At 36.9% G+C, this 21,549-nt stretch overlaps 1 protein-coding gene across 21 annotated transcripts in view; it reads right to left on the bottom strand.

Annotated features, from left to right (window-relative positions):
* BLTP1 (bridge-like lipid transfer protein family member 1) overlaps nt 1–21,549 on the bottom strand; it is a 194,760-nt gene that overhangs the window by 165,837 nt on the left and 7,374 nt on the right. For all 21 annotated transcript variants that reach the window (XR_011537220.1, XR_011537221.1, XR_011537219.1 and 18 more), the window contains 4 exons: nt 9,486–9,615; nt 6,542–6,658; nt 5,463–5,541; nt 4,289–4,353 (listed from right to left, as the gene is read on the bottom strand). Coding sequence is in view for 17 of the 21 variants with exons in the window: in XM_070609157.1 (XP_070465258.1) it covers nt 4,289–4,353; nt 5,463–5,541; nt 6,542–6,658; nt 9,486–9,582 (358 nt within the window). In the remaining 4 variants the exon portion in view is untranslated. The remainder of the gene's footprint in view (nt 1–4,288; nt 4,354–5,462; nt 5,542–6,541; nt 6,659–9,485; nt 9,616–21,549) is intronic.

Here is a 21,549-nt window from a genome sequence, read left to right on the forward strand (position 1 = left end):
GAATCTGAAGTAGTGATTACATTTTGCTATATCCTTTGAAATGAGCTTAGTTCATGTCACTCCCCTGCCCAAAAACCCTTGAATGGTGGTGGCTGCCAGGTGTTCAATATTCTCCGTAACACAGCTTCCAAATTATCCCCTATTCTTCCTTCATCTTACACTTACCACCAAATTGAATTATTTGTTAATTTCTAAACATCACTCTGTTTTCCCACCTCAATGCCATTGGTCAAACGTATTATTCCATCTGAGCTACCCTCCCTTCCACTCCACCTCTGCCTGACATAATCCTACTCACTGCCCCCATCATGCATCCTGCTTAAGACATGGGACTTTCACAACAGCCCTCTGTCTACCATTTTGCCTCCTGACAAATGGGCAGAACTTTAAACATCATCAAACCACGATCCTGCCTGGGACCACACCAAGTGGTCCATACCAAAGTTGGTAATTTTGAGGATGGTTCTCACTATTTTTCCTCAACACACACACTGCTCCCTCTCTCCTTTAATTATAATTGTTTATATTCACATACTTCCCCAAATAGATTCAAGTAACACCCACTTACTCTGTCTTTTTTTTTTTAATCCCCTCTTCAGTTTAACACAATGATCAGTAAAGTGAATGCAAAATAAGTACCTGTTAAATAAGGTAATGATTTTTATCAAAAGCTACCTATTTCATGAAGCACCTGAGTCAGTTACTCTTGACCTCATCATTCACATATTTTGGTGAAAAGCAATCTACTTTAAGGAGAGTGATATTTCATAATAATTATTTTCTTCAAAAAAAAGCTATAAACAACTTAGGATGGTATTCCTCATGTCTAAGAACATTCTGAACTGGGCAATCTCATTAGGCTGAGCTTTAAAACTTGCAGTTGCCTCTGGATACTACGAATGTCTTCATTTCTCCCATAAGCTGCGATCAATGTTTACAGATAAGAATTTCCAAGAATCCATTTCAGCCACATTTGACAAGCCTGTTTTATAATATAAGGAGGACTAGAATTACATAAGCAGACCTGGGTTTTAGTTCTGGTTTTTTCAGTTATAATCACAGGAATTTCTGTTTTTCTAGCTGCAAAATGAGGGATTTTGAAAACATTAGTTGCTTCCAAATTGATAAGAAATTTCAATTTTTTATAAAAACAGAGAAAACTGGTTGGTTCGAACTTGATTCCTTGGAATCTCGGAGTAAAGAGCACAGGATGGGAGTGGTGACAGGTCAAACGGGCCTCCTCACCCTGCCATCTCCCTACGGCTTTATCAGTATGCAAGAATATCTTAAAACACTAAAAAAAATTTAGAATAACATTTCTAATATAAATATACAAACATACAAAAAGGCATTTTTTTAAAATTACAAACCAGCTAAACAAATAGAACTTTTGTTTCAGCTCCACTACAGCCTTGTTAACAATAAAGCTTATGTTAACTAAACATGTGGGAAAAAAGATTAAGTGAAAACAGCAAATCATCTATTACAAAGACTGTCAGATTACCAGAAGTATGACATTCAGGGAAAAAACACGGTCCTAAAGTAAATGTGTCTCTAAGGGACAAAGTACATGGACTTTACAAACTAAATCAGAGACAGAAACACTGGGCCTGCTCAAATTTAAGCAAGTGTGTCAAAAGCTGGGACTGAACTCAAAAGAATGGAGCTTAAGAATAAGCTTCAGGTGTCACTGAAGCATAAGTAAAACACCTTATTTAAATGCCAACTTTAAGGCTTTTAGCCTAATACAATACAAAAAGTTATTAAGAATATTGTCTCCTCAAAATTTAACATGGATAAAAGTGTCGAAAAGTAACTCAAATTTTTGAATTTATTCATATTTCATGAAAGGTCAAAATTTAAAAGATTCCCAGTGCACTAACATATTGACTATCTAAAGAACATTTTTTTCCTGTGAGAATGCTTAATAGCAATTGCTGAGGAAAGAGGTAAAAAGGCTGGTTTAACAACTGATATTCTAAAATCTCAGACCAGAGACTGTTAACAACACACAGCCATCCTAAATCGCAGATGAGATGCAACGGGCCGATGCGCAACTTCCACAGAATACTTTTACTATGTGAAGTCACTCGGCCTCTCTTCAAAATTACCTAAGAAACAACTCCAAGTTTTAGAAAACTTTTTCCAGACATGAAATCTGCCTATTATTCTTTCTAATCATTCTGATTTCACTAACTCTTCAGATGCCAAATTCTAACCCATTTACGCCAGACTTTTCAAGGTAGAGTAATATTTAAGAGGGAGAAAGCTATGTGGGAGAAGGGAATGACAGTAAGAAGAAAGAAGACTAAACAATAGTGAAGTAATAGTGAAATCTAGAGTAATTTAGGCTAGAGCAAACTTGTGCTAGGTTTTAAAACTTTTGGAACTTTAAATCCATTTTCCCATAGAGCAAAGTTATAAATCATGGTAAGATTTCTAGGTAAGCCCATAAAAAGAAGAGCAATATGTAACCAGAAAGTTCCAAAGTTATACAGAACCTAGACACCATTTCAGAATCCAACACAGGGTGCCAGAAACACAGATTGTCCTGATGGCTAAAAAAAAAAGGTGGAAGGGCTTCATCCTCTTTCCACTCTACATTCAAAGGCCCCCAACCAAAATCTTTTACAGGGGCCGGCCCCATGGCCGAGTGGTTAAGTTCGTGTGCTCCGCTTCATCGGCCCAGGGTTTGGATCCTGGGCGCGGACATGGCACAACTCATCAGGCCATGTTGAGGTGCCGTCCGACATGCCACAACTAGAAGGACCCACGACTAAAATACACAACTATGTACTTGGGGGCTTTGGGGAGAAAAAAGCAGGAAAAAAGAAAAGAGTGGCAACAGTTGTTAGCTCAGGTGCCAATCTTTTAAAATAAAAAAAACAAAAATCTTCTAGAACAGTAGTTGTCAAAGCATGGTCTGGGGACCTTTGGGGGGAATCCCAAGACCCTCTCTGGGGGAACACAAGGTCAAAACTATTTTAATAGTATTATTATATTAAGATGTTTGACTTTTTCTCTTTCTCCCATGAGAGGACAGTGGAGTTTTATTTTAAGGCTACCTGATGTATGTTACAATAGACCGAACACAGCAGAGGTGAGAATCCAATCATCTTCCATTAGGCCAGACATTTAAAATATTTGCAAAACATAAAACAATGGTACTCTTCTAATTTTTTTTGCTTTAGAAAAGTTATTTTCTATAAAGTATGTTATTTTAATATGTAATAGATCTATGATACAAACTTTTAGTGAAATAAATGTTTCTATAATTATCAGGCTTAATTTTGAATGCAGTAAATAAATAAATATAACAACATAAACAAAAGCTCTTTGGGGGGCCAGGCTGGCCCAGAGGCATAGTGGTTATGTTGGCGCAGTCCACTTTGGCTGCCCAGGGTTCGCAGGTTTAGATCCTGGGTGCAGACCTACACACCATTCATCAAGTCATGCTGTGGTGGCATCCCACATACAAAATAGAGGAAGACTGGCACAGATGTTAGCTCAGCGCCAATCTTCCTCAAGCAAAAAGCAGAGGATTGGCAACAGATGTTAGCTCAGGGCCAATCTTTCTCACCAAAAAAAGAAAGGCTCGTTGGGGTCCTCAGCAATTTAGAAGAATTTAAAAGGTTCTGAGACCAAAAAGTTCGAGAATCACTATTCTAGAAGTAAAGACAAGGTCGATTCTCCTTGAAGACACCGGTTGGGTTAATGTAGAGTAGGCAAGTTAGGGGCACAGACAGGAGACTCTATAGTCACGAAATGAAGACCGGAGGAAAAAATTCTGAGATGATAAAATTCTGATGATAAAAAGCAGAAACAGAAGATACTCTAGAGCCTGAAATTTTTCTTTTCTGCTGATCCTTACCATAGTAGATAAATGAAAATTAGTAGTACTGTCAGATAGAAGTATGAATAAAGGCATGGAGGCTGAAAAGTAAGAAAAGTGTCTTGGAAAAATGATTAAAGAGTGCTCGGAGGGCCATTTTAACCACAGAGTGGGGTTAGGTCCACTGATGTTAGAGGAGGAAGGCTAGAAATGTGGGTAAGGGTCATAATGAGGAGAACCCTGAACAATAATAGGCTAAAGTAACTAAATTTAGCCATGCAAGAGAAAAGCTAAAGGATTTTCAGCAAAGGAGTGACAAAATAAGAGTTTTGTAAACTCCAAAGCTTTTAAAAATATTTTTATCTATTATACAATTTGAAACATTTCAATATCCATAAATGAAAACTCTGATTATAAGACTGAAGATTTCAAACACATGAAAAAATGAAAACTCACCATGTTGCTTCTGCTTTGGGTTATACATTTTCCACCACCGAAAAATTATAAATCCATCTTGAATTCTATGCAAGAAATGAAAACTTCAGTAAGAATTTACTTAACTCATTTCTTAGCTTGTTATTGTAAAAGGCAAGCAACTGATAATAAGGAAATAGAGAAAACTCTCAAAACACTGGCATACCTAAATGTTTCATAATCTTCCAGTTAAAAAAGGAAAAGAGAATTTGGATACCTCTAAATTAGTCTCTCCTATTTAGGTAAAATGTAATATCAGATTACATTTAACAGGAAAATTAAATGCTAACAGGAAAAACTTTTTCTTTTTTAAATATTTTTTAAATGGTGTTAAAATTATATAAACAAAAAGCCAAATCTTGAAAAGGGGTCTTATCACTCTAAGGGGAAACTTTTAAAGATAGTCCACTTCTGTAATGACATATCACCTCATACTCCAAAAGAATAAACTTACAGCCTCTTAACTTTTTACTTTGAATTAGGAAACAATTTTAGACTCACAATGAAGCTGCCTCTACTATTTTAAGTGATGTATGAATGTCGCCAAACCCCAGCACCTCTCAACTAATTCAAAATTTTCAAGTTCTAAGTAACAAATTTTAAGGAAAAAAATCACAGTATCGAGTAAGCTTTTCTTTCAAGACTTAAAGAAGAGAGAATATATTAAACATAAGAATTATCATTTCATATTATCTTCAGAGTGATGTTTCCTACTTAAAGTAAAATTAGAGTTGCTAACACATGCTAAACAAGTCTAAAACTTACTACCTATAATAAGGAGGCAACAGATGAGAGTTATCAACATCTCTGATCCTTGCTTTATATAACAAATGACCACCATGAATTCTACAACAAAAATGTCTCAATTTTTCTTCCAAGGAGGAAATGAGACTATTCATTTCTATAAAGTGCTATTCGATAAATTTTTTGCCAACCTAAACCTTAGCTAAATTAATCCACTGACTAAAACATTTTAAAATATCAATTCACCAGGTACAATTTACTGAAAAACATAATTTTTGATTAATGATTTTACTTGAAAAAGCAGTTTTATATGAAAAAGCAAGTCATATTAAAGTATCATAATCAGAAAAATTTTTACAATATTTCAAGTTTGTTTAAGATGGGTTCTTTTTTTATTTGCTTTGTTTTTTACCTAATAGACATGTCTTCTGTAATGTAATAGATCTCACGGACCATGACTTTTCCAGAAAGAACAGAGAAAGAAAAGGAGCCTGTTGTAGGAAAAAAACAATAGTGATTAATGTAATCGTTTAGACAGATAGTAGAGCCCTTAAAGCTTAAAATAATCTTAGCATTCAATTTGTTCAATAATTAAATGTTCTCTCCCTACTCCTGTCCTGATACCCTTACAGCCTTACTAATTTTCTAACATTCTTTCCTCAAATATAACAACAAGTACCATAAGTATCATCACTAGGGACTAAGCTACTAAACAACCATATGAGGACATTAGTTTAAAAATCTGCTTCATGTGGATAATTCCCTTAATTATGCACAGCCATTAAATAAACCCAAAGCAGTATTTGGGTGACTCCAGGAACCAGTCATTGCCTCACATTAATGGAAAACTACTATGTTTGAGAGAAGTTTTGTTTATGTCCACTAAGAGGTACTCAACTCTAAGGACGGTTAAAATGGTTCTATTCAGGGATGCTTCACCCCTTTTCCCCACTGGTTTAGGGCTTTCCAAAGCACATAGCTTCCTGAGACGTCATCCTATCTCTCTGCAACTTCCCACTTATAAGTAGTCAGAAACTAAATTAATAAAGAGGCCGAAAAATGAAATACACAAGATGATTCCAACTTACAGTTATAGACTTTTTAGGTATTGGTTACTTAAAAAAAAAAAAACAGGAAAAACTTCATCGAGCATTAGAAATTTTCTTTGGATGGTGGATTCTTGGGAAATCTCTATGCCCATATTTTATATGTGTCTAGAGTATTCAAATTATTTTAATGAGCATCTTTTATAAGCACAAAAAGTCAAAAAGTTACTATAGAAACACTTTAGTAAGAATGAGGTAAAGGACATAACCAGGCAGTAGTTTCCCTCTAGTTACAGAGTGGTGTGAGAGAAGCCAGTTAGATTAGTTTAAACTTCATGAAACAAAGGGGAATTTCTAAGGCTACTATCTGTTTATAAAATATAAATTAATAATATACATCTCAAGATTACACAGAAGAAAAGAATTCAATGTTACTCAAACTTACCAATATGGATATAGCCATGCTTGTACAATCTGTTAAGAACTAGTGTTAAAATAAGACCAACATTTCGAGAATTATAATATGTGAGATAAATAATCCATCCACAGGACAAAATGGTAGCTGTTGGAAGAAAAAAGTGCAAAAGGATCTAACTATATGTTTCCTTTCAATCACCTTAATATCTTAATAAAATTGTTAGTAAAAGATCATTTATCACATTCAGAAATGATAGGATTTACTTCCATATAGTAACATGTCCTCTTACAATTTAAAACCTGAATTTTAAAAACCAGAGGTTGATTCTACTTAGTCCAACTTTCCTCATTCTCTCCAGTCATTAGCCAGAAAAACACAGATTCCAATTAGATCAATTAAAGCAATGTTTCAAGTACATCTGGTTTCCTTTTTTTCTGTTTCCTTTGTCACTGCTTTGTACCATTTTAGTTATTAAACATACACAAAGATGTTCTGGAAAAAGAAAGCCCATATTGGGGCTGGCCTGGTGGCACAGCGGTTAAGTGTGCACATTCTGCTTCTCGGAGGCCCGGGGTGCACCAGTTCGGATCCCAGGTGTGGACATGGCACCACTTGGCAAAAGCTCCTGTGGTAGGCATCCCACGTATAATGTAGAGGAAGATGGGAATGGATGTTAGCTCAGGGCCAGTCTTCCTCAGCAAAAAGAGGAGGATTGGCAGTAGTTAGCTCAGGGCTAATCTTCCTCAAAAAAAAAAAAAAAAGAAAGCCTATATTTCTGAATATTCTGAGAAACATCCACCTTTATTAAACTAAAAGCTCATTCCCAAGCTATTTCCTAAAGGTTACAGTCACTTAAAAAGAAAGAAAACTGATGATTTTCTAAATTAGAGAAAAGTCATTATTTTTTTTAAATCAATAGCTTCTGCTTTTAAAAAAGTAATGGGAAGAAGTGGAAATTTCACCCTACTTAAAGGCGTATCTATGTTAAACAGGTCATTTAAAAACTATAACTCTTTTCTAGATTACGACAAAGAAATGTAAAGCAATTTAACATGTGTAACCTTTTAGTAATATCACATTAAGTTCTTAACTTTTTAAAAAAATTATTTAGGGGCCGGACCTGTGCCTGAGTGGTTAAGTTCGCGTGCTCCACTGCGGCAGCCCAGGGTTTCACCAGCTGGGATCCTGGGTGCAGACATGGCACTGCTCATCAGGACATGCTGAGGCAGCGCCCCACATGCCACAACTAGAAGGACCCACAACTAAAATATACAACTATGTACTTGGGGGATTTGGGGAGAAGAAGCAGAAAAAAAACAAAAAGATTGGCAAGAGTTGTTAGCTCAGGTGGCAATCTAAAAAAAAAAATTATTTAATATAAGTAAAACAAAGCAGTCATGAGAGTCAAACTACAACATTTCTCAGGGCAGCTTAGATTGATGGTAGTATCTTTATGCAGTAAATGCTATAATTTGCCCATAAAAATTATTTCTAGAACAATTCTTTTGGAAAGTTATTTTGATGATATGTCAATATGTTTTAAGTTTAAAGTCATTTTTCTATTAACTTTTACTGTAAATCACTGTGTCGCAGCACGTTCTTGTGGGCCCTTCAGTACAGCAAGAGGTATTTGCTGAAAAAGTATGCTTCTAGTATTAAAACACCTAAGAGCTATGGCCTTTTCATTGTATCATGTTCCTGCACACTCCTTTCAATATCATAAGACCACTAGTAAATTAAACAATTGCTCAGTGTTTTTCTGGTTGTTGCTGTTGTGTTTTCCTTAAAGAAAGGAGTTGTATAAAACAGGAAAAAAGTCAGAAATTCTAGGTGACAGGAGAGGGGACAGATAGGAAATAAGGAAGAATTCTGCTCTTAATTAAACCAAAAGGTAATTTTCAATGCTGTTTTTATGAAGTTCTCTTTCATATTAACGTTTTGCACTTCATTTTACTTTTGGGGGGGCTTTTCATTAATGGTAATTTACAAGTTTACTTTCATCCACTAGAAAAAACAGAACACAAAGTTTAAATAATAATCCAATCCTACCTACAAATCATGAATCATCATAATTCCTTTTAAATACACTTCACCTACCACACATCTTGTGGTGTCATGAAAGAAACATAAGCACACACTCAGAAAACAACAGCTGTGAAACCTGTGAAAGTTATTTCATCCTTATGGGCCTCAATTCCCCAACATGTTACAAGGAAAACAACACCTACCTTCATAAGTTTTCTCTGAGCATTAAGTGAGACAACATATGCAAAACGCCTGTGCTATGTGGCACACAGAAGATGCTCAATAAATATCATTACCCTCCTTTCTTCTCTTACCCCATCTTACCCTCCCTATTTTCCTTCCTATACCTTTCTAATACCTATGCTCAAATTCAAACCAAATACTGTTCTTCCACAAAAACTTCCTGGGCAATAATAGCCTACAGTAATATCTCCCTTCCTTCATATTATTTTTGTATTTCTCCCTCTCATTTGTTTATATTCATTCATTCACTCATATTCCATCTCTCTCTCTCTGCCATTTAATTATACACTGTTTTGTATTATTTGTATATACCTAAAAACCTTGTGAAACATTAAACAAAAAAACTACTGTTGGCAAAGCCTACTGGCTTGAAATTTGGCAGTTGTTAACCCATACATAAAAAACAATAAAGTACAAGGGCCAGCCCGGTGGTGCAGTGGTTAAGTTCACATGTTCTGCTTCTCGGCAGCCCAGGGTTCACCAGTTCGGATCCCGGGTGCAGACATGGCACCACTTGGCAAAAGCCATGCTGTGGTAAGCATCCCACGTATAAAGTAGAGGAAGATGGGCACAGATGTTAGCTCAGGGCCAGTCTTCCTCATCAAAGAGAGGAAGATTGGCAGCAGTTAGCTCAGGGCTAATCCTCCTCCTCAAAAAAAAAAAAAAACTATTAATAAAGTATAAGAAAATATATTCTACTTACCAACGAGGAGCCAAACAACATTGGAATTGTGTTCTGTAAGAAAATCTTCTAATTGAGTGATACTAGGAACAATACTCTCATTCTTCCTTTGATCCATTACTGAAGTTCTTCCAAAATAGCATCTAAAGGCCTAAAAGAGTTCAAAGGTTAAATTTAGAATCAGAGATTTATTAAACTGAAGGGAAATCATGTAAGGGGAAAAAAAGATAAATTTAATAAATGTGAAAGTTTATTAAATCACAGTTTGGTTCCTTCAATGATAAGAATGCAAAAAAAAAAACCCAACACAAACTGTCCACATTTCTATATAAAATATAAGACAATGTATCATTTTTAATGTCCTCATTTCACTATTCTAAGTAAGAGTAGAGACTCAGGTTCAGCAACTATACTCCGGTTCAAAATAAGAGGGACATGATTATTCTTAAATCTAATCACAGATATTTATCTCCACAATAAGGAGGAGTAAGTATTAATCATCTACACTAGACATATTCATCTAGACTTGTCCCAAAAGCTGCCCCTTAATATTATATTTATATATTAAGCTATATTAATCCTTCTTAGCCTCCATCAGCTGTGTATTCCCCATTATTCCACGGAGAAACAATCCTCCCTGTCTGGATTCACTCCGGGTAGAGTCTGGACAGCACACAGGTCTCCTGCTATCAGATGCTCAGGATGTTACAAAATACTGTCAAATTGTGACCAGACATGTGAAGAACACATGTATATGTATATGTGTGTGTGTGTGCACGTGTGCAAGATGAGTATGAATATTCTACGTACTCAGAATGAGTAAAAAGTGAGGAATAAAAGTTATTTTATAATCTAAGAATCAAGAAAATTATCCCTCTGGGGACCAGTCCCATGGCACAATGGTTAAGTTCACACACCCTGCTTCAGCAGCCTGGGGTTCAGCAGTTTGGATCCTGGGCGTGGACTTCCACACCGCTCATCAAGATATGCTGTGATGGCATCCCATATACAAAACAGAGGAAGACTGGCAAAGATGTTAGCTCAGGGACAATCTTCCTCAAGCAAAAAAGAGGAAGACTGACAACAGATGTTAGCTCAGGGCCAATCTTCTTCACCAACAAAAAGAAAAAGAAAATTATCCCTCTGATAATACAATATTAACATGACTAACCCAATCTACCTACAACAAAATTATCTTATGATAAATAGGAAAAAGGACGAAAGCTAGATTTAATCACAAAGAGAGCTACACAGTTGATAATCCTTTAAGATCAAATAGTATAGGTGATTTTTACAGAAAACTAAAAAAACAAATTATAAAACAGGAAGAATGTGTGAGGACAACCTTCTAGTTGAAATTCAGTATAACTGACTTGTCAAATTCCTAAAAATGTTTTCGGTTTACTCACCACAAATCCTATGTTCAAAGATCAAAAACAAGTTTGAAAATTGGGTGAGATAACACTGGCAGATACAATCTACAACAGATTACAATGTTTCATATTTCCACGCTGTTGAAATCTAAATAATTTAGAAGCAAATTCTAAGTATGATTTATAGACAAATTAAACATCTCTTCTAAAAATATGAAGAGCTCAATTACAAAAGGTGTATTATTAAGAGTGATATGAAAACCTAAGGGCAAACAGCTAAAGAAAATTGTTTTCATGTTTTCATTTTTCAATAACCCTTCTACGGTTTAGAAAGATGTTCAATAAGCCTTCCATGGTTTAGAAAGAGTAAAAAATGTTCTCATACTGAAGAGATCGGTGGTAGCTGGAGGCAGGGGGTGGAGAAAACCAGTGAAGGGGGTCAAAAGACACAAGCTTCCAGTTATAAGAAAAATAAGCCCTGGGGATGTAATGTACAGCATGTGACTGTAGTTAACAATACTGTACCCTATATATGAAAGTTGCCAAGAGAGTCCATTTTAAAAGTTCTCACCACAAGAAAAAAAATTGCAACTATGAGGTGATGAATGTTATCTAAACTTATTGTGGTTATCATTTTGCAACACATATATATATCAAATCATTATGTTGTACACCCTAAACTAACACAATGTTATATATCAATTATATCTGAATAGAAGTGGAAAAAAATGTTCTCACATTTTTCAGCTTCGAAAAATCTGTCAACCAGCAACTTAAAATTTGGGGGCCAACTTTACAATATGAGCTTTCTCTATCTTCCTTTTTTGGTTTTTTAAAACAAAATTTTTAAAAAGGAGAAACTTTGAAAAGACCTATAATCTAAAACCAAATATTCACATATTATAGAATGGTTTACATATTATACAACAACACCCATACCTATTCCACTATACTTATTTTTACCACCTTACAGATCTATCACCAGCACGCCACTGAGGATGAAGAGACCACCCACTGACTCCTAGGGGGTGTTCCATGAGGGATGTGTCCCAGCATTCAGGTCCCCACATAAAGGAAGGATCTGTTTTGAATTAAATCCAAGGGTAAGTGATCTATCCACCAAAGGATCTGGAGTCCTCATCCAAAATCACCAGCACCACCACGGTAACAACCCATAGACAAAAAGAATGTAGAAAAGAGGGTGTTCAAGTCGCAAAGACAGAAAGCTGCAGTATCATACAGTTTTAACCAACATTTTCCAATTATTAGTTAATGCAAAACCTTTAAGAGAAATCAACAGATAAAGGCTCAACAGTTAAAAGAACATATTTTGAGCAAGCACAGAAATAAAGGCTAAGACTTAACAAAGGCCCTAAAGTAAGAAGTGGACATTCTGGTGTGAACGAAGTGAGTCAAAGCAACGCTGACACAGAGAAGCCAGACTGAACTGGGGCTATATGCTTAGCCACATTATTTAAGTGGTACACTGCCAATTCCTTAATGGAGAGGACTGCAGACTGATAATAAGAACCTACTGCATAATATTCATGGAGAAATGATGGAATAAAAAAGGAATTCATTGTTTCCTCTTCCCTGCCTGAACAGTTTAGTCTAAAAGCCATAAGGTGAAGTAGAGCAAGGCAGGCATCTGCACAGGGGAAGAGAGAAAAGGAGTCTCAGTGGCCTAGAGTGGGATGTCAGAGCCCAATAAGGGTAAATTAAGTGTCTTTCTGTGAGGTAAAGAGGCTTATGGAAGAGCAGCACTATTTCAAGGTATCAAAGCTATAACGTGACGACGAGGTCATACTTGCAGGGAAGATGTCAGGCGCAGGATGCTGGAGCCTGGTAGAAGGAAGAGGGCATCCCTGGCAGGAGCAGCAGTCCAGCTCAAGGTGTGGGAGCATAAGCAGAGAGAGAAGAGCATGTGCCCAGGGAGACTGCCTGGTGCAGAGCATCAGAACCGAAAAGGCAGGCATCAGACCCCAAAGAGATAAGCAGGGCTTGCATGCAGGATGGCAATCTGGAATAGTATGTTGATGTGGGAGCAGGATAAGGAGGGAAAACACCTAGGAGACAGCCCACGCTGGGTACGGGGGAGGGATTCATCAAGTGAGTAAATATATTAAGGATAATGGGAGCCAAGTTTCTCACTGTTGGAGGACATATAAAGGAAGAAAATTAGAATCAACCCTGTGGTGTTGGATAAGAACCAGAGGCGTGGTTTTCAATATAAAAGGATGTAGAAATAAATATAGCTGTAAATGCATTTATGTGTGTGTATGTATACGCTTATGTTCATTAACAGGTCCTGAGTGTAGTAACATCCTAAAAAGATGAGCAGAGAACTTCGCTTCTAAAAACCATTTTCTATTAAGAGGAAACAAGGCACCTTGAAGAAATGGCTGATTCCACAACTACAGCAGGAAAGTCAAGATGAGCCTTGTTTTCCAGAAAGGAAAGAAGTGTTCAAAGAACAATGGGAACATGTCAAAGGGTCACAGAAATCAGCTTGAAGAGGCTCCCATTGGCAAAATCTAAGACAACTGAAGCATCAAAATAAATAACAGCAACGGATTACAATCCATTTAATAAAAAGGAATCTGGGGTCGGCCCAGTGGCGCAGCGGTTAAGTTCACACGTTCCGCTTCTTGGCGGCCCGGGTTTCACCGGTTCGGATCCCGGGTGCGGACATGGCACCCCTTGGCAAAAAAGCCATGCTGTGGAAGGCATCCCACACATAAAGTAGAGGAAGATGGGCATGGATGTTAGCTCAGGACCAGTCTTCCTCAGCAAAAAGAGGAGGATTGGCAGCAGTTAGCTCAGGGCTAATCTTCCTCAAAAATAAATAAATAAATAAATAAATAAATAAAAAAAAGGAATCTATGAGTCCATACCAAAATAAATAATTAAATTTTGATGAGCAACAGGGTGCTCAGATCATCTCAAAATAACTCCTCCCAAATAATCATTAATGACAAAGGGGAAAAGAGGAACTTTCAAAAGGCTGGCAGTTAATAAGTGATAAAAGTAAACACCATCAACACTGGGGTAAATCAAAATTGTGCACCTCTTAACAGAAGAGAAGCTCACTTCTGTGATATTCCTGCCAAAGATGCATAACCTGAACCTAATCTATCTTGCCTCTTTCTCCTGATGGATTATGACCAATAGGGATTTTATTCATCTTTATATCCACAATACCAGTGATGGTGCCTTGAACACAGACATTGTTTTCAAGTACTGTATCATTTTAAATGGTATTTTTATCTATTACATAAGAAAATAACATTGATCTACTGTTTTAAGACATGCTCTCTCAATATTTTCATGATTCATCTATATTCTCTTCATTCTTCCTGAAACCCTTAGTATTCATTTCCCAACTAGTGTCGACATGAGAAAAGAAATCGTGGCAATTATTATTTTAGTGACATACAAAGAAAAGCATGAAAATGTGAAACAGTTTAATCAAACACAGCACATACCAGAGATTTATCAAAGTTCCTAATTTATCACCACTACCACCATTTTAAGAAACAGCTTTACAAAAAATATTACTTTTCAAAATGAATTACCTGTAAAATCTTTTATTTTTTTATGGAGCTAACTGGTTTATAACACTACACAAATTTCAGATGTACATAATTATATCTCAATTTCCATGTAGACTACATCACATTCACCACCCAAAGACTAGCTACCATCCATCACCTTACACATGTGCCCTATCACCCCTTTCTCCTTCTCCCTCCCCTTTTCCCTCTGGTAACCACCCATCTAATCTCTGTATCTATGTGTGTGTTTGTTGTTATCTTTATCTTCTACTTATAAGTGAAATCATATCGTATGTGACCTTCTCTATCTGACTTATTTCACTTAGCATAATACCCTCAAGCTCCATCCATAGTGTCACAAATGGCAAGATTTCATCTTCTTGTATGGTTGAGGAGTATTCCATCGTGTATATATATACCCTCTTTATGTATTCATCCATTGATGGGCATTTAGGTTGTTTCCAAGTCTTGGCTATTGTGAATAATGCTGCAATGAACATAAGGCTACAAATATCTTTTCACATTCATGCTTTCATGTTCTTTGGATAAATACCCAGAAATGGAGTAGCTGGATCATATGGTAGTTCTATTCTTAATTTTTTGAGGAATCTCCATACTGTTTTCCACAGTGTCTGCATCAGTTTACATTCCCAACAGCAGTGTATAAGTTTCCCTTTCCTCCACATCCTCTCCAACACTTGCTATTTTTTGTCTTGTTAATTATAGCCATTCTGATGGGTGTTAGGTGATATCTCATTGCAGTTTTGATTTGCATTTCCCTAATAATTAATAACGTTGAACATCTTTTCATGTGCTTGTTGGCTATCTGTATATCTTCCTTGGAAAAATGTCTGTTCAGATCCTCTGCCCATTTTTTAATTGAGTTCTTTGTTCTGTTGTTGTTGAGTTGTATGAGCTCTTTACATATTTTGAATATTAACCCCTTATCAGATATATGGTTTGCAGTTATCTTCTCCCAGTTGGTAGGTAGTCTTTTTGTCTTGTGGATGGTTTCTTTTGCTGTGCAGTAACTTTTTAGTTTGATGTAGTCCCTTTTGTTTATTTTTTGTTTCCCTTGCCTGGTGAGACATGGTATTCAAAAAGATACTGCTAAGACAGATGTCAAAGAGCATACCGCCTATGTTTTCTTCTAGGAATTTTATGGTTTCAGGTCTTACTTTCAAGTCTGTAATCCATTCTGAGTTAATTTTTGTGTATGGTGTAAGATAATGGTCTACTTTCATTCTTTTGCATGTGGCTGTCCAGTTTTCCAAACACAATTTATTGAAGTGACTTTCCTTTCTCCATTGTATGTTCTTGGCTCCCTTGTCAAAAACTAGCTGTCCATAGATGTGTGGGTTTATTGCTAGGCTCTTGATTCTGTTCCATTGATCTGCGTGTCTGTTTTTGTGCCAGTACCATGCTGTTTTGGTTACCATAGCTTTGTAGTATATTTTGAAATCAGGGAGTGTGACACTTCCAGCTTTGTTCTTTTTTCTCAGAATTGCTTTAGCTATCTGGGGTCTTTTGTTCTTCCTAAAATCTTTACAAATACTTCATTTAAACTAGTATATTTTTCTCCCATTGGCATAAAGGAAATAAAACTATCTAACATCGAATACTTCTATCTACAGACTTTTAGATAGAATTCCAAATCTTTATTTGGTCCTTCAAAAATGAAGGCCACCCTGCAAATCAATACAAAAAATACAAATAATCTGATAGAAAAATGAGTAAAATATATAAACCAACAATTCACAGAGAAAGATAATCAATATCACTATCAATTGAGGACAATCACCAATTACCACCCACTAGCCACATAAGTGAAAAATAGAAAGATTGCAAACAACTACACTGGCAAAAGTATGCAAAAATGGACACTCTTACACAGTTCATGGGAGTAAAGTGCCTCTGAGAAGAACAATTTACCAGATAGTATAAAACCGCACATGCTCTGACTTAGACGTTTCAGTTCTAGGAGTCTATTTCTCAGAAATACTCAGGCACAGAGGTTTTTTCAAGGACAATCACTGCAGTATTATATGTCATACTCGGAAATTGGAAAAAAACGTTAATAGGAAAATAGTTAAATAAATTATGGTGCACTCTTACTATGAAATAATATGCAGCCTTCTTAAGAGAATGAGATAGCTCTCTAGGGATGATATAGAGAAAGGTCCAGGACATATGTAATGTTAGCAGGGAAAAAGCAAGTTGAGAAACAAGATGTACAGTATTTCACTTATGTTTTAAAAAAAGACTATCCGTTATGTATATTACATATATACACCATATACACACACACCATATATGGACATAGACACAGACACGTACATATATGGTACGTGTGTATATATGTATATACTTTTTTTAAGCTGCAAAAACAGCAAAGCCATGAGTGGTCACCTCTAGGGAGAGCAGTGAGAAGACACTTGAGGGGAAGGAGAAGCAGCAGTGAAGCGGGACTTTCACTTGTACTCTTGATACTTAGGCACTGTTTAAATGTTTCACAATTGGCATGTGATATTAATACTTCCATAATTTAAAAAGAAAAAGGGGGAGTGGTTGGCTAGAAGACAGGATATTACGGGTGGGAAAGGAGCTTTTCTTGCCCAAGCACACATCTCTTGGCCTCTCATAATTATGGTCAAGGAACAGGTGTTTCCCAAACCAAAAATACCAACCTGGTCATCTGTCATTCTATCAAATCTTCCTTCCTACATTCTTAAATGCTTGTCTTTTTTAAAAATTAAAATGCAGGGGCTGGCCCGGTGCCGCAGCGGTTAAGTTCGCAGGCTCCGCTTCTCAGCGGCCTGGGGTTCGCCAGTTCGGATATGGCACCGCTTGGCAAAAGTCATGGTGTGGTAGGCGCCCCACGTATAAAGTAGAGGAAGATGGGAATGGATGGTAGCTTAGGGCCAGTCTTCCTCAGCAAAAAGAGGAGGATTGGCAGTAGTTAGCTCAGGGCTAATCTTCCTCCAAAAAAAAAAAAAAATTAAAATGCAAACACCAAACAATATCAAACTCAAAGCTTTCATCTCAACATCAGAAAGATCAGTTAACATCTCGGCAAGAATTATTTGACAGCCCTGAGTGTAAGAATGGAAGGAGGAACCGCTCTTCTGTTCTAGAAATGGGAGGTAGGTAAGCTACAAACAAGGAAGGAGGTAAGAACACGAAAAGGAAAGAGACTGGGGGAAGGGAGAAAGAGGAGTCACTTATCAAAAAAAGAAAAACCAACCAACGGTAGAATCAAAAAGTCCTGCTTCCAACTGTACTGTTCCAGAAGTAAAACATTATATGGATTAAGGGCAAGGACTTTGTACTGGATCACCTGGGCTCAAACACCCATTCTGACACTATAGTGTTACAGCTGGGTGACCATGGGCAAGTTACCTATCCTCTCTGTGCTCTATTTCTTCATCTGTAAAATGAGGACACTAACACCTCATAGAGTTGTATAGTGAAAGTTGATGAGTTCATATGTATAAAGCATTTAGAATAGCGCCTGGCACACTGTAGATAATATACTGTATAAATGTTTACTACTGGCAACCAATGTTTTGCCCATTACTGCTGGCATTCACCTCTACACATGAAGACTGCTCATTTTGAACACCTGTGACACCACACTGAGGGCCACTTTGTGACTGCAGGATACACGCTCAGCTTGTACTCGGGGAAAGCCAGAAGTGCCAGAGAGTAATGTCAATTATTTGTTACTAGCCCTATCGAATCTGAGGACAGTTTTCTTTCACAAGAAAAATGATCCTGTGCTTTAAAAGAGAACGTGAAATGATATAATTTAAAGCACAAAGTATTTAGTAAAATATTTAAGATTTTTTTTAAATCTTGCTTTAATTCAGAGCATATACATGTGTGGGAACTGGGTTTTGACAGAAACAGGAATATTTCCTTTACCTGAACAGGAAGAACAGAGGAAAGGATGGACCTAGTGACAGGGAGCTTTGGTGGTGGAAAAATGAGAGAATCCCAGGGCTTCCACATATTTTTAAAATATGTGTCAAGTTCATATTCATTTAAAATCTCTTCTATTTCACTCCTTTTTTTTCTTATTCCTCACAGTTTCTTGTTTCTAATCTCATTACCTTCTACAGTTCCTTTTCCTCTTCTGTTTTTCTTAATTTTTAATTAGTGTTTATAACAGCTGGCAGAAGGATGGCCCTAGAATGGTAGCTGAAAGGAAATATGGGGAGAGGGCCTCCATCACCACAGCTTACCCCAAAGCGCACCACCCTCCACCCCACCTCAGAGAAGGGGAGTGGGAGGAACTGGGAGATCTGAGCACCTGCCCACAGGTCCGCAAGAAAACCTCCCTGCACTGTTAATCCTCTCCCATGGCTACATCGCTCCTCTAAAACAGGTATCACCCCACAACTGGACACAGAAGTCCAGAAATAAGGTTTGCCTATATCAGGCTTAAACTGGAAGATGTCGATATAACATTACCTATGACATAGGAAGGCCTAGCTATGAAGAGCCATAGCTTACTCTGAACTTTCATGGGAAAGTATCTATTTGATTTTGATTATTTGCAGCAACATAGTAAGACAGTTCATGATAACGTAGGTCTATCTTTTTGTTTATTCATTCAAAAGATATGTATTGAGCATAAAAATTCTACTATACAGCTAAGGAATTCTGAGAATTAAGTGTAAGATTTGGAATATTTAGAATAATCTTTAGTAGAATGTCTGACAATATAGAAAATGCTGGGGCCAGCCTGGCGGAGCAGCAATTAAGTTCACATGCTCCGCTTGGCAGCCGAGGGTCTGCCGGTTCGGATCCAGGTGCAGACCTACACACCGCTTATCAAGCCATGCTGTGCCAGGCGTCCCACATGAAATAGAGGAAGATGGGCACAGATGTCAGCTCAGGGCCAGTCTTCCTCAGCAAAAAGAGGGAAGACTGGTGGAAGCTGTTAGCTCAGGGCTAATCTTCCTCAAAAAAAAAAAAAGCATCCTCTATCATTAAAATACAACAGCAATAAAAAATAATTTAAAAAAAAAAAAGGATGGAGCAATCTCCTCCTTTAAAAAAAAAATATATATACATATATAGGGGGCCGCCCTGTGGCCGAGTAGTTAAGTTCATGCGCTCCGCTTCAGCGGCTCAGGGTTTCAGTGGTTCGGATCCTGGGTACGGATATGGCACCGCTCATCAGGCCACGCTGAGGCGGCATCCCACATGCCACAATTAGAAGGATCCACAACTAAAATATGCAACTATGTACTGGGGATTTGGTGAGAAAAAGCAGGAAAAAAAAAAGAAGATGATTGGCAACAGCTGTTAGCCCAGGTGCCAATCTTTAAAAAAAAACAAAAACAAAATATATATATATAATGCTAAATAAACGCAGTTTGAATGACCACCCGTATCTTAGCAGTTATCACATCATATTGTAACTGTCAGTTTGGAAGTATGTCTCCCCATTAGACAGCTGCTCTTAAAGAATGGGTTTGCCCTGTTCATTTGAGTGTGTCATATCCATCAAAGTTCCTAGTATACAGTAGTCTCTCAATAAACACCTGTTTCAGAAAAGAATGAAATAAATGCATCATTATAAAAAGTACATAATTATGAGCTATTGCCAAAGATAAGCAAGTATTTCCAATGTATTCAGGGCCAAAGAGACTCCTAAATGATCTTCTTTACCCTCAAGAAAATTTGATTTTCACTTGCTTGAGTTTAAGAAAGGATATTCAACATTTTAATAACCCAATTCCAAATGCAACAAAAATCAGAGACAAAGTTTAATCATACTCAAATTCCTCATGCAACAATGAAGTCACAATGCTCTGTATATAGGTGTTCACATGTCTTCAGATCGTTATATTAAAGTTCTCTGGACTCGATCAGAGTTCCTTTTCTATAACAGAAACTACATGGATTTAAAGAGTTGGAAAATAAATCAACTTTATAGCTTTCCCTTGAACTTCATTAACATTCACATCCTCTTCATCATCAAGACTGAACACCTATTAGCACATAGCAGCATTCTGTTTACCAGAAATTCTGTGAAGTATGCACTCTGTACACGTGCTGCATTGCTTACCCATAGGCCAAAATTTTTGGATCTGCATTAACTGTTACAGAATAGAGACTTATCAAAAACTTTTCAGCTGTTTGGTTTCTACACATACGTAACAAATTATCTTGAGATGCTTGTAGGGTTCCCAATTCCAAAGTTATTTATGTTCTCCTTAACAATTAAGATGCCAGGTAACTGATCCAAAGATCTCAGTAAATATCAATACAAAGAAACTGCCTGGATGGACTGCTTATCTTTCCTATGGCATAATGACATCCCCAAACAAAGTAAAACAGAAAACAGATCAGAACAACATTTTTGTCCAAAATGAAGTTTCAACAGCATTTAATTCATTTGAACTGTTTCCACAATGGCTCAAGGAGTCTGAGCACTCACCAATCTAAAGGTAGATGTCCTAAAACAGATGACTTTCTGATGCTCCTTCCAACTCTATGATGCTACTCAAATAAAACATACAAAATAGAGAAGTACTTACTGCAACTGAACATCTCACATAAAGGAAAACCATAAACTTTTACATTTAAGATAGTATTGGAATGTATAAAAAGGTTGGTATTACTTGTTGAGCATATAGTAATTTGAGGAGCCCTCTCTGCCTAAAAAATTTTACCCATCAGGATACAAGGCCTAAAAGTCCACCATCCCTTCCTTTAAATAGAGCACTAACCAATATTCTCTCTTAAAATGTAAAGATATCTTTTTTTTTTTTTAAAGATTGGCAGCTGAGCTAACATCTGTTGCCAATCTTTTTTTTTTTCTTTCTTCTTCTTCTCCCCAAAGCCCCCCAGTACATAGTTGTATATATTCTAGTTGCAGGTCCTTCTAGTTGTGCTACGTGGGACACCACCTTATCATGGCTTGATGAGTGGCGGTAGGTCCGCACCCAGGATCCGAACCAGTGAAACCCTGGGCCATGGAAGCAGAGTGCGTGAACTTAACTACTCAGCCACAGGGCCAGCCCCTAAAGCTATCTTTAAAGTATCTCAATAACAGCTACCATTAATTATTACCATGTGTTATTAGTGTAAATTAATTCATTTGATTACTTTTCTCATTAACAAGCAGGACCCAGGAATATAACA

Source organism: Equus przewalskii, chromosome 2 (genome assembly GCF_037783145.1).
Source record: "Equus przewalskii isolate Varuska chromosome 2, EquPr2, whole genome shotgun sequence".
Taxonomy (NCBI): domain Eukaryota; kingdom Metazoa; phylum Chordata; class Mammalia; order Perissodactyla; family Equidae; genus Equus; species Equus przewalskii.